The sequence below is a fragment of the Neltuma alba genome, unplaced genomic scaffold, assembly GCF_004799145.2.
Source record: "Neltuma alba isolate B1F8T4 unplaced genomic scaffold, ASM479914v2 tig00004528_pilon, whole genome shotgun sequence".
Classification (NCBI taxonomy): domain Eukaryota; kingdom Viridiplantae; phylum Streptophyta; class Magnoliopsida; order Fabales; family Fabaceae; genus Neltuma; species Neltuma alba.
In genome coordinates, this window is record NW_021633748.1 from 12,151 (window position 1) to 36,071 (window position 23,921).

General features: G+C 39.5%; 3 protein-coding genes across 4 annotated transcripts; 2 read left to right on the plus strand and 1 right to left on the minus strand.

Moving 5' to 3' along the window:
- Positions 1-1,664: 1,664 nt before the first annotated feature.
- On the plus strand, positions 1,665-10,338 carry LOC114745087 (ER lumen protein-retaining receptor erd-2.2). 2 transcript variants are annotated; one of them, XM_028933225.1, is made up of 7 exons: positions 1,665-1,675; positions 7,231-7,602; positions 8,228-8,427; positions 9,041-9,181; positions 9,284-9,364; positions 9,800-9,924; positions 10,037-10,338. In XM_028933225.1, the coding sequence occupies exons 2-7, from the start codon at positions 7,380-7,382 to the stop codon at positions 10,083-10,085; spliced, it is 819 nt and encodes a 272-aa protein (XP_028789058.1). In that variant the 5' UTR covers positions 1,665-1,675; positions 7,231-7,379; the 3' UTR covers positions 10,086-10,338. The 2 variants fall into 2 exon arrangements, with proteins under 2 accessions (XP_028789058.1, XP_028789057.1); XM_028933224.1 differs by lacking the exon at positions 1,665-1,675 and having other exon boundaries at positions 7,131-7,602.
- A 2,234-nt stretch (positions 10,339-12,572) lies between these two features.
- Positions 12,573-13,865, plus strand: LOC114745084 (uncharacterized protein At4g19900-like). The gene is made up of 2 exons (XM_028933221.1): positions 12,573-13,431; positions 13,540-13,865. Exons 1-2 carry the CDS (start codon positions 12,573-12,575, stop codon positions 13,620-13,622), a joined length of 942 nt encoding a protein of 313 aa, XP_028789054.1. The 3' UTR covers positions 13,623-13,865.
- An 833-nt stretch (positions 13,866-14,698) lies between these two features.
- Positions 14,699-22,186, minus strand: LOC114745085 (tetraketide alpha-pyrone reductase 1-like). The gene is made up of 6 exons (XM_028933222.1): positions 21,905-22,186; positions 16,016-16,148; positions 15,745-15,914; positions 15,436-15,624; positions 14,958-15,313; positions 14,699-14,861 (listed from the first exon to the last, which is right to left on the minus strand). Exons 1-6 carry the CDS (start codon positions 22,184-22,186, stop codon positions 14,699-14,701), a joined length of 1,293 nt encoding a protein of 430 aa, XP_028789055.1.
- Positions 22,187-23,921: the final 1,735 nt, after the last annotated feature.

Genomic DNA, 23,921 nt, shown 5'->3' on the forward strand with positions numbered 1-23,921 from the left:
CTCCACTCACCCCACTTCCTCACTCCCCTCATTTTATTTCTTTCTTTTATTTATAATTTAGGGTTTCAGTTTGTAATCATACTTGGCATTTGGAATTTATTGATCAGTTTTTCTCCCGTTCTCCCTGCTTCTCTGCTCCTCCTCTCTTCTTCTTCCTCTTCTCTAACTTCTCATTCCTTCCAATCCTTTCTTGTTCTACATCAATTTTGGTATCAGAGCCTGATTGATTGCTTTATTCTACTTTTTCAAACTCATTTTTCAATCCCCAAACACGTCCTTGTTGCAAAACCACCCACAGCCGCCGCTCCTTCACCATTGTTCGCTTATTTTCAAACGACTGTTCACCACGCCGCCACTTCCATTCTCACCGTAGGCAACAATCCGTCCAGATCTCAAGGTTTCACAGCCAGAAACCACTGGAAACAGCCTCCACGATCCAGCCAAACTCCCTCTGCTCAACGTCACTGTAGGCGTCACTTTGGAGGCCCAAATCTCACTCGTCCAGCATCCAATCAGCGTGAAACAACCACCATTAAGTCCGCCTCGAGGAATGCGGCCTGTTCCCTGAGTTTCACTGCCAGAAGTCCTCCACGCGCCTCCATGCGCCATCACAGTCTCTGCGTGTGAAATCCACGTGCCTCCATGCTTCTACAGTTCCAGATTCCGTTTTTAGAGAAAATTACACATTCTGACCCATATTTTCTAGAAAATTTCGCATTCACCCCAGGTTTTGAAATTTTGCAGTCGGCCCAATTAGTTCGAGGAAATTACACTTCTGGACCCAGATTTTGTCAAAATTTTCACTTCGGCCACAAAATCCTTTAGACACTTTGGGGTAATTTTTAGTTTTCTGGTCTCTTTAAGTATGTTGGTAAGGCGCAGTTGACCCTCTCTTTAACTTACTGTGACTAGTTTGACATACTAGAGGTTACTATTTTGCTTTTGCCATTCTATTAATTATTATTTACTGTAGATATTATATTTTATTAGCATTTCCATTTGTTTAATTTGGTTTTATATTATTGTTATTAAAAAAAAAGCCGAGAGAGAGAGAGAGAATTTATTTTCATTTTATTAGTAGCTCTTTACTTACTTTATTATTTGTTGTTAGCTTTCGTCTATTTATTGCATGACTATTCGTGATATTGAAAATAGACAAGACACCTTAGACCAAGCACTTCAATCTTTAGAACCTCGTGTTAGCTCCCTTCAATCCCAAATGGACCAGAGACTTCAGACCTTTGAACTAAAACTGAATGAACTTACCAAATGCCTTAAGGAATCTTTGGCCGAGATTAAGCAAGAATATAACTCCCAGTGTTAGGAGCTTAGAGCCACTACTCAGGAGCTTGAGATAGTTAATCAAGAGCTTAGGACCTCCCAATAGGAGATTAGGGATTCTCTCCTAAGGATTAATAGGCAGGTCTTTAGTAAGGGTGCAGAAGGGATTCTTGGAAATGTCCCTAAGATCAATCAAGCGCACCTTAAGCCCGACACCGTTGGACCATCTCGCACTAGAGGCTCCCAACTGTCTATAGGTCTACATAACTCGTAGACTAAACCGCTACACGTTGAGACCCTTCCCCCACAGTTCGAGGAAGAGGACAACCCATGGGATGAGCAAGGGATAGAGGCTCGCTATGAATCCCATGTTGCGAACCGACGAGCCTATGGAGTATACGCCGCGTGCCCTAGGTATGGACGAGACCCGTCGCCGCCCAGACGATACCGAGACACCCCTCGGCAAGATTACAATGATGATGCGATGAAGAGGGTTAAAGTCGAGGCACCTGACTTTGATGGTTGTTTAGACACGAATGCCTTCCTCGATTGGTTAGCCACCATGGACGACTACTTCAAGTGGTACAATATGAGTGACATACAGCTCGTTCGTTTTACCAAGATGAAGCTCTTAGGATCTGCAAGGAAGTATTGGTAGTACGTCCAAGCGAACCTTAAACGCTTAGGGCAACCTCCTGTCACTACTTGGGAGGAGATGAAGTTGAAGCTTAAAGAAAAGTACGTGCTGGTCAGTCACTTAAGCACGCTTTTCAACCAATTGAACAACCTTAAGCAGGGAACCACCAATCGACAGCCGACTACGTCTCTCGATACGATGACCTTCTGATCCGCAATGACTTAAATGAGCCTAGTTTTGTGGTTATTGAGAGGTTCATCAGCGGCCTTAGGGATGACATACAGAAGGAGCTCAAGGTAAACCGTCCTTACACTTTAGAGGAAGCATATCATAAGGCTATCGACATTGACTCCCTGCCTAAGTATCCCTCTTTCAGGCGTCCCAGCTTCTCTGGATTAGAGTCTTGTCCAACACGCAGCTCCGCTGTTTCGGCCAATCAACGGGTAAGTCAACAACTTTCAGGGCCAAGCACTTCTAGACCAAGAGAGTCATCAACCTCGAACGCTCGCACAGGTAGCTCATTGATAGAGTGTTTCAAGTGTCACTCTAAGGGACACATCTCTTCAAAGTGCTCGCAACGTGCGTTGCTTATCGAATCTCAAGATGATGTACTACTCGAGAGCGAGCCAGATGTCGTCATCGAACCTGTCGATATTCCTTCTGATGTGGACGAAGAAATTAATTGTGATGACATGCCATCAGGTCATCTTGGAGTGATGCGATGCCTCCTGACTGTCCCAACGCCAGATGACTCATGGAAACAGAACAGCATCTTCCACACCTTCATAAAGTGTGGTGATAAGTAATGCAAGTTGGTTATTGATAATGGAAGTGAAAGGAACGTGATCTCTAGTCGAGGTGTTGCTTGTCTTGGACTTAAGACAGAGCAAATTGCTAAGCCTTTCAAAGTTGTGTGGGTCGACAATACTTCATTGCTTATCACTCAGCAGTGTCATGTCCCACTCCATTTGGGCGACTACAAAGAAGATGTTTTGTGTGTCGTGATCCCTATAGATGTGTCTCACATTCTTGTAGGACGCCCGTGGCTATATGACCATAATGTTACTATCCAGGGCCGAGCAAATAACCACATCTTCGAGCATGAGGGCAAGATCATCTTACTTCATCCTGCGAAGTCTAAGCCTAAAGCAAAGGGTCTAGCCCCCACCAAAGGATCCACCTCTAAGCCTATCAACCTTCACCTCCTTACAGAGAAGCAGTTCATCGAAGAAAGTAGAGAGGTTGATGTCATCCTTATCGTTGTTTCCAAAGTCCTCTCTCCTCCTGCACCAACACCTAACATCGTTCCAAAATAAGTGACCCAACTCTTGGACGAGTTTAAAGATGTTGCACCTAAGGAGTTACCTCCTAACTTGGCACCCATGAGGAACATCCAGCATGCGATCGATTTGGTTCCAGGATCACAACTCCCCAACCTTCCACACTACAGGATGAACCCTAAAGATCGGGAAGAGCTCAATCGTCAAGTTAATGGCTTACTTGAGAAGGGTTATATCCAGCATAGCCTCAGTCCTTGTGTTTTCCCTGCCCTTCTGACTCTGAAGAAAGACGGCTCGTGGAGAATGTGTGTTGATAGTTGAGCCATCAACAAGATAACTATCAAGTACAGGTTCCCGATCCCTAGGTTAGAGGACATGCTTGATTTAGTGTCTGGATCTAAATGGTTCTCCAAGCTTGATCTTCGCAGTGGTTACCATCATATTCAAATCAGACCAGGAGATGAGTGGAAAACTACATTTAAAATGCAAGATGAACTGTACGAGTGGCTCGTTATGCCATTTGGCTTAACAAACGCCCCGAGCACATTCATGCGAGTAATGACGCATATGCTGTAGTCTTATCTAGGAAAGTTCATGGTTGTCTACTTTGATGACATTCTGGTTTTTAGTAAGTCCAGAGACGACCACTTGCACTACCTTAGACAGATGCTTCTAACCCTTCAAAAGGAGAAGTTTTATCTCAACCTACCAAAGTGCTCCTTCCTATAGAATCAAGTTACGTTTCTTGGATTCATCGTCTCGGAACAAGGCTTATCTGCAAACCCTACAAAAGTCTGAGCTATTCAAGATTGGCCAGAACCGCAGACACTGCAGGAAGCACGTAGCTTCCATGGGCTTGCATCCTTCTATCGGCGTTTCATCAAAGACTTCAGCACACTTATGTCTCCAATTACTGACTGCCTGAAGAAGGATAAGTTCAACTGGACTCTCACGGCCTCCACAGCTTTCAGCACTATTAAGAAGAAACTCTCAAGTGCTCCCATCCTGGCTTTACCTGATTTCAACAAGTTCTTTGAAGTTGCTTACGACGCATCCAGGGTTGGGATTTGAGGCGTTCTCAGCCAAGAAGGCCACCCTGTCGCCTACTTCAGTGAGAAGCTCAATGAGGCCAAGTAAAAGTACTCCACGTATGACAAAGAGTTCTATGCCATTGTTCGCTCTTTGGAGCATTAGAAGTACTACCTCCTTCCCCAACAGTTTGTCATCTACTCAGACCACCAGTCTCTCAAGTTCCTTAGCTCCCAATGGCATTTGAATGCCAAACATGCCAAGTGGAGCGAATTCATTCAGGAATTTACCTTCGTGGTCAAGCACCGCCCAGGGGTAGAGAACAAAGTAGCTGACGCTCTTAGCCGAAGAATCCATGTTCTCAACACTCTGACGGTTAGTGTCGTGGGCTTTGACAGGCTCAAGGATGAGTACAGCTCGTGTCTTGACTTTGGTATCATTTATAACGAGGTTAAAGATGGCAACCGCCATGATCATGTGGATTTCCTTATTGATGATGGCTACCTGTTCCGTGGGTCAAGATTGTGCATTCCCCGCACGTCACTATGCGATTTTCTTGTTTGGGAATTGCATGTTGGAGGATTAGTAGGACACTTCGGTGTTCAGAAGACTACAGCCCTAGTTGAAGATAGGTTCTATTGGCCTTCCCTTAAGCGTGATGTTGCTCGAATCCTTTCCCAGTGTCTAACGTGCCATACAGCCAAGGCAAAGAAGAGGAATACTGGATTATACACGCCTCTTCCTATTCCTGGGGCACCTTGGAAGGACATTAGCATGGATTTCGTGCTTGGGTTGCCTAAGACAATGAGAGGGCACGACTCTGTCTTAGTTGTGGTTGATAGATTCTCAAAGATGGCACATTTCATTCCGTGCAGTAGGACTACCGATGCCTCACATCTGGCAAAGCTTTTCTTTCGAGGGGTTGTGCATCTTCACAGTTTGCCTACTATTATTGTCTCTGATAAGGATGTCAAGTTTGTCAGCTATTTCTGGAAGACCCTTTGGAAGCTCTTCGGGACACAACTAAAGTTCTCGTCTGCTTTCCACCCTCAAATTGACGGACAGACTGAAGTAACTAACCGTAGCTTAGGTGGCCTGCTCCGTAGTTTAGTTGGCGATAAGCCTAGTAACTGGGATTTAGTCTTGCCTATAGTTGAATTTGCTTACAATAACTCGGTCAATAGATCCACTGGCAAAAGCCCATTCCAAATTGTTCAGGGTTACAACCCAAAGCAGCCTATTGACCTTGTTCCCCTTCCCCTGTCAGCTCGCCCTTCTGAGTCCGCCGAGACCTTTGCACATCGCCTTCATGATATTCATGCTGAGGTTAGGCGTAAGTTAACTTTAAATAATGACAAGTATAAGATAGCTGCCAATGTCCATCGACGTCACCAAGAGTTCAATGTTGGCGACCTTGTCATGGCTCGCATACGGCCTAAGCATTTCCCAAAGAGGCCTTACAAGAAGCTGCATGCCCGTGCCTCTGGCCCGTTTTGCATTTCCAAGAAGTTAGGGCCTAATGCATATTTATTAGAGTTACCTCCAGATATGGCTATCAATCCAGTATTTAATATTGAGGATCTTGTTCCTTATCGGGGCACTTTCAAGCCGCCCCTTTTGTTTTCTGATGATGCTGCAGGTACCTCGACCCACCAAGCCCTAACTCCACCGTTGCCTAAGGTTGCGCCACCTGCCCAAGCTATTGACGCCGTGATGGATGAGCAGACGATATCCACTCCAGCAGGTCCCATCAATCGTTACCTTGTTCGTTGAAAAGGCTGTAATGATGCAGACACCACGTGGCTCACCGGGGACGAATTCCGTCTTATAGACCCCGCCTTCCTTGATGACTTCGAGCTGTCCAACTCTCTAGTGGCAAGTTCTTCCAACTCGGGGAGAAATGATGCAGATTTAATTTAACTAATTAATTATTTTTATTATTGTTTATTTTGTTAATTATTTCTGTATTTTAGATCGTGGGTAGTTACTTCACTCACCCCACTTCCCCACTCCCCTCATTTTATTTCTTTTATTTATTTTATTTCTTTCTTTTATTTATAGTTCAGGGTTTTACTTTGTAATCAGACTTGGCATTTAGAATTTATCGATCAGTTTTTCTCCCTCTTCTCTAACTTCTCATCCCTTCCCATCCTTTCTTGTTCTACATCATTAACTTCATTAAATTTATATGAAAATTCAATTTTCAGCGAATACAGATGTCAATTTTATTTGTGTCGCGTGAGTTAGAATTATTTTTGCTATTACTTATTTAGCACTTGTCAATATGATCATATTTTAAATTATAAATATTAGAACCAAACTCAATCGCATCTCTTCAACCAAATCGAGAAATTAATTTTAGCGTATTAATGTACATAAAGTTGATAATAACAAATAACCTAAATTGACAAAATATACTCATCTAATCTTGTTTGTAAGTCAATTTTAACATATTTTATATAGATTAAGCAAAATTTTAAATTTCATTAACGTTTATTTAAAATTTCACAACTTTTTAATTTTATCTTTATTTAATATACATTATACCCTTAATAATAAAATGAAAAGTAAAATTATACACTTATATGAAAAAATTTTCTCTTGCTCTGTAAATAGGACCAATGATTAATATAATTTCAGATTAAAAATCTAAAAAAAATGTTGAAAGAAGATTTCCCCCCACATTTTGTGCAATTGAAAAATAAGTAAAAAAATCATATGCACTTCCAAAACTCAAAGCAATTTCTTTCGAGAAAAACTTGAAGACAAATTAATAGTAATGAAAAAGCGTTTCACAAACACATATTTTTGGCCAACGAAAAAAATCAGAAGAAAAACAAAGGTTTATTTTGGGGGAAAAAAACAAAACATGTTCCATGGTTTCATCTATTCTCATCTTTGATTTTTGTCTTCACGGCCTCGCTCGCAGTTACGGCCGAAGATTGCATAGGCTCAAATCCCCATATCCACCCTATTTGAGGACATTCGATTTCGAAACTAAAGAACTTCACCCTGAACGGTATCCCTTGTAACTGTTACTTCAATCTCTTTCCTTTCCTTCCCATAATCTCCCTGCTGTCAATTCTCTCCTTCGCCGAAAGACTAAAAAGAAAAGGGGGAAGAAATAAGAAGAGGAAGGCGACGACGACCTCATGAGGCCTCAGAAAAAGCCGATCCACGCCGTGACAACATGGGTGAGGCGGCAACCCCCAAAGGTGAAGGCTTTTCTGGCCGTTGTTTCGGGTATGGCGGCTCTTGTGTTGCTTCGGTTCATTGTTCACGATCATGATAATCTATTCGTCGCTGCCGAGGCCGTGCACTCCTTAGGAATTTCCGTCCTCATCTATAAGCTTATGAAGGAGAAGACATGCGCTGGTATTAGCAACCATTTTGTGGACATTTTATAGTTGGATTTATTTGATTGATTGATTGAGAATTTCTGATGGGTATGTATTTGATTAATCGAAAATTGGTCTAGCTATGAGCAAGTGTTGTGCGCAATTTTGGTATTCCATTTTTGGGTTGTGTGAATAGAGGAGATTGATAGACCTGTCTCGCTCATTGACCAGCTTTAGATCTTTCCATTCTCTTTTTGCTCATATGGAGATAGCGAGAGGGTAATCTGGGAGTTCCGAACCTCAGATTCCCTTGATGCTTAGTTGGAATGCTCAGAAAACTTGGGTCAGGGAAAAAGATCAATTTTTTTCCTGGATTAAGGTTTTCGTCCGTGTTACAGGGATCTACATGCTTGAGCCTGGATGCTTCTTTGTTAACCTGAGCCCAGTTCTTTTCTGCACAGAAACACTAGAGATCATTTTTTTTTTTCAAGTTTCATTTTCTCGTTAATTTAATTTGAACGAATGTTTAACATCTTATAGGTTCTGCCTATGTCATACAACAGACATTGAGTTGAGATGTTCATGTCGATATCTCTAGGGTTTCTTTTCTTGTCATAGCTCTCACGCCTTTATCGTAACTCTTTTTATTCAATGCTACACAGGACTATCACTCAAGTCTCAGGAATTAACAGCTATATTTCTAGCTGTTAGGCTGTACTGCAGTTTTGTTATGGAATATGATATACACACCCTTCTTGATTTAGCTACGCTAGCTACAACATTGTGGGTTATATACATGATTCGTTTCAAACTTAGGGCCAGTTACATGGAGGAGAAGGACAACTTTGCAATATACTATGTGGTAAGTTTGCTGTTGTTTATACCTCTCCAATAAAGTTTCGTCTCTATTATTGGATTCCAAGGAAGGCAACATTGTGTTAAGGCTTGTTTTTGGGGCATTTACCATATATATATTTTCGTTGAGGAAGTTATATTTCTAAATTTCCAAAATTCAGCGTTTCTTGCAGCGTCTTTATTCTTTAGATTGAAGACAGGATAAATGAAACATTGCAGTATCAGTACATTGAATATTGGGAAACTTATTTATGCTGATGCTGAAATGCCTTCTTGATGCCTAAATTACATTTTCAAACTAGGGGGTTTAGAGTGTTCTATTTAGTTGGCGCATGACTTGTTATGATGTTCCTGTTGAAATAGAACCAGTTGCCATGGTATCATGTTGAGTCTGCTGCCTTTGTTTTCATGTGACTTGATTTACAAATACATATCATGACTCCTCTCTCTCTCATCCCTTCCCCCTTTCTTGTTGGTGCCCTCTGCTTAAAGGGTCTTAGTTGCTTTCTTTTACACATAATTATGCAATTTTGGGACTGATAGTTGATTGCCTATAACTCATACACACTTTATATTCTACCAGTCTGGTTCTTATCCTTTACCTTTAAAATTGAATGCAGGTGATACCATGTGCTGTGTTAGCGTTGTTGATTCATCCATCAACTTCTCATCATTTCGTAAACAGGATTTTCTGGGCCTTCTGTGTATATCTAGAGGCTGTTTCAGTACTGCCCCAACTGCGCGTCATGCAGAACACCAAAGTAAAATTTCTTAAATTTAAAAATAATCTTCCAAGATTCTGCTTTTATAGAATCTAATTCTGTTAGTTTCTTTTATAACTCATTTTCCTAATATTATTTCAGATTGTTGAGCCATTCACAGCTCATTATGTATTTGCACTGGGTGTTGCAAGATTCCTGAGCTGTGCTCATTGGGTTCTTCAGGTATGGCTCTGTTCATATAAACTAGTCATTGCATTAGTTATCTCTTGATTCATTTGCACGTATGGTGAGCACTTGTTTTCTGGCTTGTGCTGCTGATCAAAATCAATAAGAGGACATTTTTGGTGATGGCTATCTCTTTTATCTCTGAATGAAATGTATACACAATTTATAAAGGATTAGTCTGTTGCAAACTTTTGATAGTATAACTAAGTCGTTCTTCTTCAGAAGCACTATTGCATTGATGGGTGTACTGCGTTATGCATTTTTTTCCTTGTCAATATTATATTTCTTAACCTGATCAAATTCATTCAGTCTGTCTGTCTATGGCTGACAATTGAATTCGCTGCTTCTCTTAGCACAATTTCTTTGGTTGCACAGCTTATCGGGACTTTTCTAATAGCTCATCTGCTGCCAACTTACTGTTTCATGCTACAGGTCTTGGATAGTCGTGGACAGTTGTTAGTTGCCCTGGGTTATGGATTATGGCCATCAATGGTTCTTATCTCTGAAATTGTTCAGACTTTCATCTTAGCAGATTTCTGTTACTACTATATCAAAAGGTTGGCTGTTTATATTTAGTTCTTCCCTTGCATCGCTTTCTTTTGCAGCCTTTTTGTCAGAGTATGTGAAGAACTTGCCGGCTTGACTCTTGTGATATATGATTGAATGCAGTGTTTTTGGGGGTCAGCTTGTTCTTCGTCTTCCCTCTGGGGTGGTGTGATAGAAAATCTGCTTCAGTGCAATCTCCCGCTGAACTTAATCCGGCGTTATGGTTGGTCATCCTCTTTGGGGTCCTTTTTGTGTCGATACTCCAATTGTGTCCCTGGAAAGAAGCTGGTTGTTTGCAGAATTGGGCATGTTAAGATGAACTGCATATTTATGCATGTAGTAGTATGATAAAACTTCATACATGAGTTATCAGTTATCACTTTTTACTTAGGCCCTTGGAAATGGTTCAGTTTTCAGTTTTTATAGCTGCTCGAAGCGCTCTAATCATCACAATTGAAATCGCAATGAGAATGCTGGCTGAGTTACTAAACTTCAATTTTGAGGTGTCAGAAAGAAACTTTGAATAACTTGCAATGTGAAGCATGGATAAATGGAGTCAGAATGTTCTAACGCTGCAGAAATAGCATCATCAGAAATGGCTGTTGCTTCATCCTCTTCTGTCCTGCTCTAGTAAATGACAACGTGGTGGTATATGCACACAAATAATTGAAAATACACACTTTTCAATAAGTTAAAAAATGTGGAAATTCTGGTAAAAAAAATGTGGGAATCGACCAAAAAAACAGGCTGTAAATGATTTGTGTACGGCAGATTTAGTATTAGATAAAACATTTTTAATACTATTTCTTTAATAGGGATGAATGTTAAAAAAAAAAAAAAAAGATTTAATACGTTTCTTTATTTGCGAAACTTACAAATCACTCTCTTCGGGCGTTCGCTTTTGGTGGTTACCACTCAAGGTGACCCATTTTGAGTGTTTGGCGCCCAATAAGCATTTGTTTTTTTTTGTGTTTTTGTGTTTTCATTTTTTCCACCGCAACTTTTTTTTTTTAATCTTTTATCGCATTCAACAATCTCCTAAAATTTCTCAATCTGATTCTGTTCATCTTTAATTTTCTCATTTTATCGCACATTACTAAAAGGGTATCCAAATTAAATAAAATGGTATTGGTGTATGAAAAAATTTAGGGCAAAACAGTATTTAGTATCCTTATACCATTTTTTTTATCTAGTATCCTAATATTATATATCAAGCATCTAACACCCTAATCTTATATATAATGTATTTAGCACCTCTTGATCATAAATAATATTATGGCCTTCGGTGTAACTGGAAAATAATTTCAAAGGTACTGGATAAATTTTAAAAAAACTAAGTGTGCCATAAATGAGATTAAAATACTAAATACTACTTAGAAATAACATCAATGCTGGATGTTAGTTTACCCAAAAATTTATAGATTTATAATCCCTTTATTATGAAGAATAGTTATGAACAAAAATAAATTTTAAAAATAAATATTACCTCCAAGTTTTAATATAAGAGCTAGTTGAATAATTTGAGTAAATTAAAAATATTAATTAAGTTAGCTATTTATAATAAGTAGGTGTTATCTTAAAATGTCCTTACAATTATGTATATTAGTTAAATCTATTATTTAATGAAATATTTAACATATGTAACTACTACAAGAATTACTTTTAAAAAAAATAAATACAAGAGATAAAGAGGATTGAGGTATTATATTTAAAACCAAGTAGAATGTTAAATTAGCTCTTATATTGAGGACTGAAGATAGTAATAGATAATCATATTTCTAATTAAATGGTAAAATACTCATATGGTCCTATTTATTAAAAAAAATCGGTCTCATTTATAAGCTAAATCATTAAATTTTTCATATAAATATATAATTTTACTCTTTATTTTTTATGGTTTAATCAAGTATCGTTCTGATGAAATATATATTAAATATAAATAAAGTTAAAAAATAATTAAATTTAGAGAGAGAATTAATAAGGATATCTTCTAGCAATGTCTGGGTGAAGTAAAAAATATGGATAAATACAAGTACATTGGAAAATTTTGGAAGGTTGCATGTGCTTGAAAAAAACAACACAAATATTACATTAAAAGAAAAAGAAAAACATTAAAAAAAATAATGTTCCCGTGCTTATCAAGCTGATAAGTACCATGCAGATGCCTCTCTTCGATCATTAATATTAAACTTATTTTGTAATATAATTTGTATTATAAAATAAGTTATATTAAAGAGCGAAAGAGTACTTACAAATAAGAGCATAAACATAGTAGTGTAATATAAATTAAAAGTGATTTAATATGACACGATCTCTTTCCATTCTTTGATTTCCTGTTCACCTCTATTCTATAATAAATATTTTCACTAACCAACGGCCGCATATGTGACAAAAAAAATATAGTTATGTCGTTTCGAAAATAAGTTAATTTTTTATTTAAACTGACACACACACATATAAGAGTTTGTACTTTGTTCCATTCCTTCCATCGATTCGCGCATGAATAGGTCCAAGATATATTTCATGCTGACAACAGTGGCGGAGATCTCTAGCGCGGCAATGCGAGGGCAATTTACTCAGAAAATTGATCTCTTCTTCTTCTTCTTCCCTCTTCTTCTTCTGTAATTTTTCACTTTTGCCTGTAGCGTAAAACCCTAAAATGTTGGGAAATCTTCGATCCCGGCGTCGTCCTCCTTATGGTGCGTATATTTGTGCCGCCGTTTCGTCCATTCTTCTCATGCTTTCGGTCTCTTTCTTGTATAGTAGCCTTTCTCACTCTCATCCCCACTTTCACACCAATCTCTACCGCCGAAGCTCCAGACCCTCACATGACTCCATCAACTATGACTCCCTCCTGTCGGATTCCGTCGACGACAACATCTCCGGCACCGAAGACAAGATCGACGCCCTCGACGTCATTGAAGAACAACAGGAAGATTACGATTTGAGGAATATTGAATTGGAAGAAGAAGATGAGCCGTTCGAGCAAATCAAGGTTTCTGGGCATTTCTTTGATCACGTGAGCGGGGTTATTCGGAGGGCATATGATAAACGTTCGATTGAGGCATGGGAAGATGCTCAGACTGGGTTTTTTATGGGAGCCGGGTTGGAGGACCGGAGTAAGGCGGCGTTTGGCTCCGACGATGTGCCGGTGGACGATCTGGTGAGGAGAAAAGCGATTCAGGTGTCAGGGATTGAGGATGCGCTGCTGTTGAAGGTTGGTAAGAGGGTTTCGCCATTGAGGGAAGGCTGGGGCGATTGGTTCGATAAGAAAGCTGATTTTCTGAGGAAGGACAAGATGTTGAAGTCGAATTTTGAGGGTTTGAATCCGCTGCACAATCCGATTTTGCAAGATCCAGATGGAGTGGGCGTGACTGGGTTGACGAAGTGCGATCGAATTTTCCAGAAATCACTTATAGATGATTTCAAGAAAGTCCCATTTCCATATCTGGGTTCCACAGAGACCCGAGAGTCGTCCAAGTTGCAAGGAAACGAGGCCAAAGCAAAAGAATGCGATAGTAAGACAAGTAATATTTTGGTTGAATGATCGGCTATCAGTAAATAACTTGATATAATTAGCAAGACTAACAATGAACATATTGATGATTTATTACTTTTTACTGTAGGAGGTAAGATGTTCCCAGCGGACGACACTGATGTTGGAAGATGCATCCCTGAAACTGGCGAAAAAGCTCAAGGACGTCCATGACTGTGGTACCTAGCTAAAACGAAAAAAATAAGAGTATGTTGCGGCTGATACGAGTATATGAACATCAATACCAAGGAAAAGGAAATAGCTGGTGGCGTTTGAAAGGATTCAAGCTAAGTTCAAGAGCAGGAAGGATCATACGTGTTCTTGAAGCAGTGAAGCGCTGAAAGTCTTTAAATTTCTCTTATAAATGCAATTAGAATTTGTTTCACCCTCTGATGTTAGGGATGTTGTTGTTTATGATCGTTGGCTTTATCTGTGAATAATGATAGATATGGCTTACTCCTTTTTTTTTCAAATGTTCCCTCTATCAAAGGAAGATAGTAAATTAATATCCCCTATTTTGATGTATTTTTTTTGCATTTGAAGGAGTAGTATAATACGTACAAAAACAACATAATTATATACGAAGCTTACATTATTCCATATGCATTTACGTTGATGCTATTCTTTTCATTTCAATTTATTTGCATTATATAGATGAAATATCACTAAGAAAGCAGTAAGATGTAGAATTTGTTCGATGATGATAACTTGTGAGTGATTAAATAGTTGCATATGGCTTTTCGCTCTCCTGAGATTATATAATTGCTTAGTTATACGTATGGGAAAATGTAAAAGGGTCACTTGGCCAAATTGTCGGGACGTCACATATTTAAACCTTTTGTTTTAATTTTTAATCATTGCCATATTATTAGAATGCCAAACAAAATTTTAAAAAAAAATTAGACTATATATTATTACGTATTCTACATAAAGTTTGATATTATTTAAATGTATTGTCTGGGCGTATCAAAAAACTTTATTGTATATTAATAACTATGAATAGTATGGTTTCATATATATATAAATGTAGCTATTAAAGATCAAATTTCAGCATAAAAAAAGTTTTAAAAAAATCAGATTTAATTTTTACTTTAAAATTACTTTTTTTAATAAATAACTTGAAAGAAATTAAAAATCAAGTAAAACCTTATTTCGATATCATTCGAGTTTGGATTCACGTTCATAATACAATATGCATGAGATGCTGTAAATACGTATAAAGATTGATGGCAAGTGGAAAATGGGGATTATTATGTTGAAGTAGTGATGGCGGGGCGAGGCGGCAGATGGCCCTGTTGCTCAAGCGACAGAACGCAATCGTCAAACATTTCTTCGACAGACCTAAACTTGAGTCCTAAATTTCTGATCTTGGACGTGTTTAGCTCATAGTACGGTCTATCATGTTTCTCAAACCTGGAAAACTCCAAAAACAAATTCGCTCATACATATCAGTACAAGAATCAGCACAAAAAAAGGAAGGAGAAGAGATTTATAGAGAGCTGTAGGAACCTTGTAGGGATGGGGAGCCAAGGGAAGCGGAGTGCAAGGAGAGCAGCCAAGTCGTGGTTGTCCAACACAGTGGAGCTGCAAAGGTACCGACCAGAGGCTGCTTCATTCTCGTAAACCAAGATATGGCAAAGTGCCACGTCATCTATATGGACGTACCCCATCCTTCCATGCCATCCAAATTTCTCGCTCTCCCCTTGGAGCAAGCCCAGGACATCAGATGCTGTGGAGCACAGTTGTGGCGGCAAGCTGGGTCCAATAACGAATGATGGTAGCACTGTCACCAAATCTATGCCATTGTCTCTGCAGAAATCCCATGCTGCTCTTTCCGCCATTGTCTTTGATAATGCGTACCATATCTTTTTTCCATGCGTGCGTGTATGTGAACGTATATGTGTGTGTATATACGTAAGTACAAGAGCCATGCATAACCATGTAGATAGAGACAAAAACATGTGCAGGAACAAAGGAAGAAATAAACCTCAAGTTTGTCGCAGAGTTGAGTGGAGCTCCAGGATGATTCATCAATAGGAACGTTGGGGTCGAAATCATCTCTCACCCTCGCCGCCGACGAAGATGACGTCAAAACCACCCGCCTCAGCGACTTGCTCTTCCCACACGAACGCAGCACATTAAGAGTGCCCTCAATTGCTGGTTTCAATATCTCTTCCTTTTTGGGCGCACACACACACACACAGATTCAAGCAAAAGCATCATCATCAACTCGATATAAAAGTAGGTATCTTTATGCATGAGGTCATTATTATGTGTGAAGTACGTTCGTACGTACCTTGGGATCTGAGGAAGGTTTGAGGACAGGAGAGGCAGTGTGGAAGACGCCAGTGCATCCCATGATTGCATCGTCGAAGCTTCCTTCCACCATTAAATCTGCTTTCACAAGTCGCAGTCTCTCCTTTGCCCCTTCCAGCTTCTGTAAGTGTTGTAATTTCTTCTCATTCCCTACGCAAATCACGAACATCCATCAGCACCGCAAGTTAGTTAATATTTTGCCATTGTAATCCTTCAAAAGTGAGTAAAGTAATGAAAGTGAAAAGGTTTACCTAAATCTCTGACAGTTGCAGTGACGTGATAGCCTGACGAAAGAAGCCGCTTAATAAGCCAAGAAGCCAGAAATCCAGAAGCCCCAGTCACACATACTCTGCCTTTGAATTCCCCAGCATAAGCCATCGCTTCCTAATTAATTAATATACCATCAGTCCTTCAAAACCAGCTCCTTGCATCTATGTGCCTTCCCCATTTAATTATAAACGAATCTTAATTCACAAGACTTTGATGACCAAACCAGATCAATATCTTTTTGACACGCGCACACATGGGATCCATGACTTAACCACCTTAAACAAGGTTGTTTGTTTACCTTGATGAACACAGCTTAATTACGTGTGTGAGCGGACAATGATAATATCAGTTTGATTTTTTTTTTTCCAAAAGAAAAATGCTGCAATCATGGTTGTTATTTTAGACATGGCGGCATACAAACGATTTTAAAATGTTGCAATTTGCTTTCACAACCTCTTTTTTATATACACGTAGCTAGCAATAACTATTTCTCTCACCGCAGAACCTCCATTTAACGGTAAACTGTTTTACATGATATATATATATTAAGTGGGATAAAGCTGAAAAGTTGTTGAATTTTAAATAAGAGTTAATAAAATTTAAGGTTTTTCTTAATTTGTATGAACCATATTAAAAGTAACTTATAAATAGAATTAAAGGAGCACTAGCTATGGGATGATTTCTGTGCTGAATGATGAGATTCGAATCTCCATCACTTTTTTAGGAAACTGAGTGAAATAACCACTAAGTTATACTCGTATGGTTGCTTTTACATCCATTTTAAACATGGTATCAATAAAACGATTAACCTAAAATTGTATTTATTAAGACTATAGGCACGATGGGGTTGATATTATTTCCATAATGATGGGGTTATACATATTTAATCGTATATAACTAATGATTAGTAATGGTATTCGGGCATACCTGAAGTGCCGAGTAATCTCAGATTAGGTAGCCACGCGCGGAATTCCGATCACAGTAATGAATAGGAATCAACGTTCACAGCAAATGCACTTTTGTGTTGGAGGAGGAGAGCAGAAGAGGTACGCAGGCGGGAAGGAGTAAACCGGTTGAATGAATCAATTTATTTTAAACTGATCCTATCTCTCTGGAAAAATAAAACTACCACCCCGTCTGTCCTTATCCATATTCTGAAGGAAAAATTGCAAATAACTATTTAAGACCAACAGGTTATGTTATTTGCATTAGAGCCCCAAATTTAATGGGCTTGGGCCCAATCCACCAAGGGTGGACTGGCCCATTTTCCTACATCTCCCACTCACACTTGGTGGATTAGATGTCAAGGGTCTCGTCTCTTCGCCTCCCCTTAGTTTCATACTTAGTGCTTTGCCGTGACCGCGTGGGCATGACGTCTTCATTTAGGTGCCTGTACTAGAAATCCTTTTATAGGACCAGCACAAGTTACCTTCTCCTTTTGTGTAGCGCGAATTTTAAAAATTATGCCTCAGATGTCCTAGATTTACTTATATACACTTTTTCATGGTAAATCTAATCCCTCTTGAGTCAAAAGTTGACTCAGATTACCTTTCTCTTATGTCTAGTATCCACACTTACGACCACAAAATTTCATAAGGGACATGTCACAGACACTAGCATAGGTGTGTATATCACAGTCAATCTTCCTTTCGCCCAAACATCACTTTGAAATGAATCAGTCGCTTTCTTAGCATACTACCTTAGATCGCATCAATCATGACCATAGGACATATGCCAAAGTAGCAGTCACTGAAACATATCTTCATGATATTGTCAAAGTCAAAGGACACCAATAGGAGGATAATTCCTCCCTGGGACTCACACAGCAATGAAGCAGGGATCTTTCACTTGCTTCCCTTTTGCGGTTCTTTCAGCACATGTGGTATGAAACACATGCTACGGTGTTACTCTTTTACTATAAGAGCGTATGTCGATTTAGATTTATTATTAACACCGTACAGACTTAGGTCCAGACACACTCAGTATCTAAACCCAAATTCTTCAATTCTGCTCATTGTTATGACGTCGACGTTGAAGAGTTTGTTGTCTGGCTACAGGTATTATGGAAGTGGGATTCCAAACTTCGATCCAACTTTATCAACGTGGATCTCATCTTGACTTGCTACACTTTAGTCAAGGCGACATAAAGTTTGTGTTTCTTCTCTACCATATCAGCATTCATTGCTGCTTTACTGGTGAACACAAATGTCTCATCTTTGTTCACTCCACATGAGTGTCAAAGGCGGTTGCCCGTGTGAGAGAGTCAACCCTTTTTAACCTGTACGACATACTAGACATTGTATACTTTCGGACAAACACATAAAGTGATAACGAAATACAATTTCATTAATGAAGCGTTCATATTACACTTTACGTATGCCAAGGGCTTGTACATGTTCTTTAAAAACTTTTTCGCCTATTGGCTTTGTCAGAGGATCTGCTACCATACATTTGGTTGAAATATATTGTACAGTAACAATCTTTTGTGCTATGTAATCTCTAACAAAATTATACTTGATGTCAATATGCTTGGTTTTGCTGTGATACTTAGGATCTTTAGTATAGGCTATGGCTGCAGTATTGTCACAGTATACCATCACTGGACTGGTACTCTCGTTTCCAAATCCAAGGTGTTCTATAAATCTCTTCAGCCATAAAGCCTCTTGCACTGCTGCAGTGCAAGCCACAAACTCAGCTTCCATCGAATGTAAGGCAATGCACGTTTGCTTCTTGCTACTCCAACATATGGCGCCATTGTTGAGTAAGAAGGTATAACCTGAAGTTGACCTTCGTTCTTCTTCATCTCCGCCTACATCAGCATCGGAGTACCCAACAAGACGCAGGTCACCTCCTTCGTAGCACAGTGCATAATTGGAAGTTCCCTTTAAGTACCTCAAGATCCTCTTCACTGCTTTCCAATGCTTTTCACCGGGGTTAGACTGGAATCTGCTCACCAGTCCCACTGCATAACAGATGTCTGGTCTTGTACACATCATTGCGTACATCAGACTACCAACAGCACTGGCATATGGAACTCTTTCCATCTTCTTTTTATCAGATTCGGTTTTGGGACACATGTCAGAACTCAAAGCCACTCCAGTGGCAACGGGCGTACTCATGGGATTGCAGTCTTTCATGTTAAATCGCTCAAGAATCTTGTTGATATAATTCTCTTGTGAAAGAGAGAGGATTCGTTTTGAACGATTTCTTTGGATCTTAACTCCAAGTATGTATTCTGCTTCACCCATGTCTTTCATTTCAAAATTCGACGAAAGCCATTCTTTAATAGCCACCACCGAATCTAGACTATTTCCGGCTAATAGTATATCGTCTACATATAAGGATAATATGACAAAATTACCCTCAAACCGCTTAATGTAGACGCAGTGGTCTTCCTCTATCATTTGGAAGTCATATGAGGTTATCGCTTTGTGAAACCTCAAATACCACTGTCTGGATGACTGCTTCAATCCATAAATGGACCTTTTGAGTTTACAAACTTTATTTTCTTTTCCTTTTTCAATGAAACCTAATGGTTGTTCCATATAGATTTCTTCATCCAGATCACCATTCAGAAATGCGGTTTTTACATCCATCTGATGTAATTCTAGATCTAAACTGTTTACTATTGCCAAAATAAGTCTAATAGAATTGAAACGCACAACAGGTGAGAATGTATCTTCATAATCTATTCCTTCCTGTTGCGTGTACCCCTTTGCCACTAATCGAGCCTTGTATTTGTCAATTGATCCATCCACTTTTCTTTTAATTTTGAGAACCCACTTGTTCCCAATGGCTTTACGCCCTTTTGGAAGATCAACTAACACCCAAACTTGGTTCTTGTTTCATTGAGTCCATTTCTTCTTCCATAGCTTTCATCCATTCATCTTTCGCAGGACCTGACAAGGCTTCTCGTACAGAACGGGGCTCATCATCCCCTTCTGGAGTAACTAAGAGAGATTCGCCTTCTATTTGAAAGCGTCTTTTGGGAACACTTTCCCTGTTACTCCTTCTGACGGGAGCTTTTTGCTTATCTTTTTTCTTTGTTCAGGTCTTGGTGTTGACCTTTCTTGGCTCCCACTCAGATTGACACACCTAGACGATTCTGGTTTGTCAATTTGTTCTGTACTGTCTTGTTCCTGTGTTCATAAAGAGAAACGGTACGGTCAACATCTCCTCTATTAGGAAATTCAGTCTCAATGAATATTACATCTCTTGATTCTATTTCAGTCACGGTTCCATCTTCGTTTTCACCTATGAAAACGTATCCCTTTGATTGTTCAGAGTACCTTATGAAGATACATTTCTTTCCTCGGGGACCCAACTTCCCATGCTTATGAGAAGCATCATGGATATACGCCGCTGACCCCCAGGGTCTCAAGATGCTTAGATCTGGTTTGCGTTTTGTCCATAACTCGTAGGGTGTGGAAGCGACTGATTTTGAGGGTACACGGTTAAGTATGAAGGTTGCCGTTAACAAAGCATCACCCCAATAGAAATTGGCAGGTTTGCTTGAGCCATCATTGACCTAACCATGTCTAAAAGAGTTCTGTTTCTTCTTTCAGCAACCCCATTTTGTTGTGGAGTGCCAGGGATAGTCAGTTGTCTGATTATCCCTTTTCTTCACAGAGCTGTTTGAATTGATCAGATAAATATTCACGACCTCGATCAGTTCGTAATGCTTTAATTTTACTGTCCATTTGATTCTCTACCTCATTTATGTATCGTCTAAAGCACTCAAGAGCTTCAGACTTATGCGAGATCAAATAGACATGACCATATCGTGAAAAATCGTCAATAAAGGTAATAAAATACCAAGCTCCGTGTCTTGCCCTCACACTCATTGGACCGCAAATATCAGAATGGATTAATTGCAATGGAGTTTCAGCCCTTTTTCCCTTACCGAAAGGCTTTCTTGTTGCCTTACCAGCTAGACAGTTCTCACATAGTGACATTTCCATATTGGGAATGGCACCCAACAATCCTTCTTTTGCTAGTTTAATCATTCTATTTTGATTAATGTGTCCTAGTCTAGCATGCCAGGTGTTTATGTCAATGTTATTCGAAGAAACAGCAAAGCATTCATTACTATTGAAATCACCAACAATATCTAAAACAAAGAACTTCTTAAACAGGAAAGCTGAACCATAAAGAACAGAGTTGCTAAAAATGTCTGCAACTTTACCATGAAAGTTTACATTAAACCCAAATTCTAACAGACACAATACAGAAACCAAGTTCCGCCGGATGTCAGGAGCATAAAGTACATCATGGAGTATCAAGGTCTTCCCACCACGCAAAGTAAATTTGCAGGTGCCCAAACCTTTAACCTCGATCCTCGCGTTGTTCCCAACGTAAAGCCACTTGCTTTGATAGGGCAACCGACGGTACTCGATAAAGGATCCTCGATCCCTGGTTACGTGGTCTGTGGAGCCTGAGTCTATAATCCAAGAAGAAGAAACAGGTTCTGTTAGAAAAACAGTACTAGAAACATATGAAACATGTGAATTCACATAATCCACTAATACCTTTTCGCTCTCAGCCTGTTTTGAACAGTCACGTGCGAAATGGCCCATTCTCTGGCAGGCGAAGCATTTGACCTTCTTCAGGTCTAGCTTCTTCTTCCCACCTTTCTTTCCCTTCTTCTTGAATTGCTTCTTTCCTTTTTTGGATTGAGGACCACCCTTCTTCCCTTTCTTTTGAAACTTCTTGCCCTTCTTGGAATCGGGCCTTGATTGGGAAGTACCGGCATCCTCGGTGTAATAAGCTTGTCCAGAGGTCTTGTAAGCCTCTAAACGTTCATCCTCCAGCTCCAAGTGTTTGGCTACATCGTTAAAAGTAACGATGTTTTCATTATGGGTCAGGTTGACTTTCATGTGTTCCCAGCTAGCAGGAAGCGATCTGATAACAGCCTGTACTTGCTGTTCATCAGACAGGACATGGCCTGCTTCCTTAAGTTCTCTGATCATGTTGGCCATCTCTCTCAAATGTTGTTTCATTGGATTGTTTGGCTTGAGCTTATAGGTGTCGAACTTAATCGTCAACCTTCTAAGTTTAGTGGTAGAAGTACCACCAAACTTGTCCTTTAACGCTATCCACATAGCCTGTGCAGTTTTGTGCCTCTCAAACTCGCACATAATGTCATCAGCCATGGCACTCAGAAGCGTAATTCTTGCTATGCTGTTTTCTTCTTCCACACTAGGTAAGCCTCTTGGTCTCTCCTATGTTGGGCCGTATTCCCAGCTTCAGGTTCACCATTACAGTGGTTAAAGGTTCAACCGCATCTTGTTCCTCCAAGATGTATTGAACCTTTCGGTGCCATATGTCCCAGTTATCCCCGTTGAGCTTTTCTCCCTTATTAAGCTCAGCAATTATGTTTTTGGTTGCCATTTTCAGTTCTGAAGCAAATTTATCCCACATTATTCTACGTTTTCTCTAAAAGAGATGTACCATAGAACATCTTAGTTATATATAGCACAGCGAAGTGTACAATGTCTTGTACTTATATCATCCTTGATCAGAAAGTAATGTTGCTGCAAGATCCATGATCAAGAGCATACGTTTGTACCTCCCATCACACAGATACAAGCAACAAACATTATTTCCTATCAAGGATTTTATATAAGCACTTCAAAAAATTATGACTCTTAGAAGTCTTATCTTCTAAAAGCTCCCACTTATAAAAAGCATACACATACTATTCACAAGATAATCATATAACAACAATTCAAGTAATTTCATTAAATGAAACAACATATTTAGTCTGTTTACAATGCATGAAACCATAAAAAAACTAATACACAAATATTAATAAAGCATATGTAAATATTACATTATTTGATATGCACATAAAGGTAATCAAGCATTGCTTTCCTTAGGCTCCTGAGTTTGCGTTTTGTTCATAAAAGAGGATACTAGCTCTATGGCCCAAATCCAGTAAGATTTTCTTATGGGTTTGCCTTTAGGTCCGCCTCTAACCCTTATTGCTCTTATGTACTCCATTATGACTTTAAGGTAGAATTCTGTATTCTTCTTATCGGTCATGTATTGGATGTAATTGGCGAGCACGCCATTGATTCCTTTTATATTTGTCAGTTTTGCTGCATCTCTCTCAGCTATACTCATAGCTAATGCGGGGTCAAAGGTTGGTTCACCTCTTCTCCTTCCTCAACTTCAATTTCATTAGGGAGATCCAGTGAATCTTTATAGACTAATTGAGGTTCAATAGGGAGAGGTTCAGTGGGGAACATAGTTTCCGACTCAGGTCCGGAAGCCACTAACTCCTCTGGGTCTTCTTGAGGAACCTCTTCAGGGTCCTCCTCAGGATCCTCATCCTCAGGTTCATATTCTGGAATTCCATCACCTAGGAATGAGTATTCCAATGAACCATGATCGGTATTTTCAGTGCTACTAGAAGCCTCTTGCTCCATTTTCACCTAGAACAAAATAATATAAATTATTTTGAATATTCTGGAATTTTTTTATCCACATAAAAACACCAGAAAACGCACTAAAATACTCATAAATGGATCCTAAATTGTCTCTAAAATTATCAAAATATATATTAAAATGAAGATCCTAATTTTAGGGATTTTTAGAGACAAACCACACCCCAATTGGACCATTCACGCGCCTACACGCGCCCCTAGAAGGAAGAATTAGCGAATTTTTTTTTTTTAAAACTTCGCCCACTCTCGCTGTCGGCGCGTGTACGTCACGCGCCGCCATGGGTCCGCAGAAGAGGACACGCGCCGTTCCCGGGCCGAACGCGCCACCACCTTTCAGGTGGTGGTGTCCACGTGTCGATGAGGTGTGCCACGTGGCGGCACGCGCCACGTGGCAATTCTGGGATTTTTTTTAATCATTATTATATTTTTATATTTTTTT

Bases quoted from the DNA above. Each gene is read 5' to 3' on its own strand.
- LOC114745087 (XM_028933225.1), top strand. From the start codon at position 7,380: ATGAGGCCTCAGAAAAAGCCGATCCACGCCGTGACAACATGGGTGAGG. The intron at 9,182-9,283 runs GTAAAATTTCTT...ATATTATTTCAG, and splicing joins GCGTCATGCAGAACACCAAA to ATTGTTGAGCCATTCACAGC. The intron at 9,925-10,036 runs GTTGGCTGTTTA...GATTGAATGCAG, and splicing joins TGTTACTACTATATCAAAAG to TGTTTTTGGGGGTCAGCTTG.
- LOC114745084 (XM_028933221.1), top strand. From the start codon at position 12,573: ATGTTGGGAAATCTTCGATCCCGGCGTCGTCCTCCTTATGGTGCGTAT. The intron at 13,432-13,539 runs GTAAGACAAGTA...TTTTTACTGTAG, and splicing joins CAAAGCAAAAGAATGCGATA to GAGGTAAGATGTTCCCAGCG.
- LOC114745085 (XM_028933222.1), bottom strand. From the start codon at position 22,186: ATGGCTGATGACATTATGTGCGAGTTTGAGAGGCACAAAACTGCACAG. The intron at 16,149-21,904 runs GTCAACCTGACC...TTAATTAATTAG, and splicing joins CTAGCTGGGAACACATGAAA to GAAGCGATGGCTTATGCTGG. The intron at 14,862-14,957 runs GTTCCTACAGCT...GGAGTTTTCCAG, and splicing joins TGGCTCCCCATCCCTACAAG to GTTTGAGAAACATGATAGAC.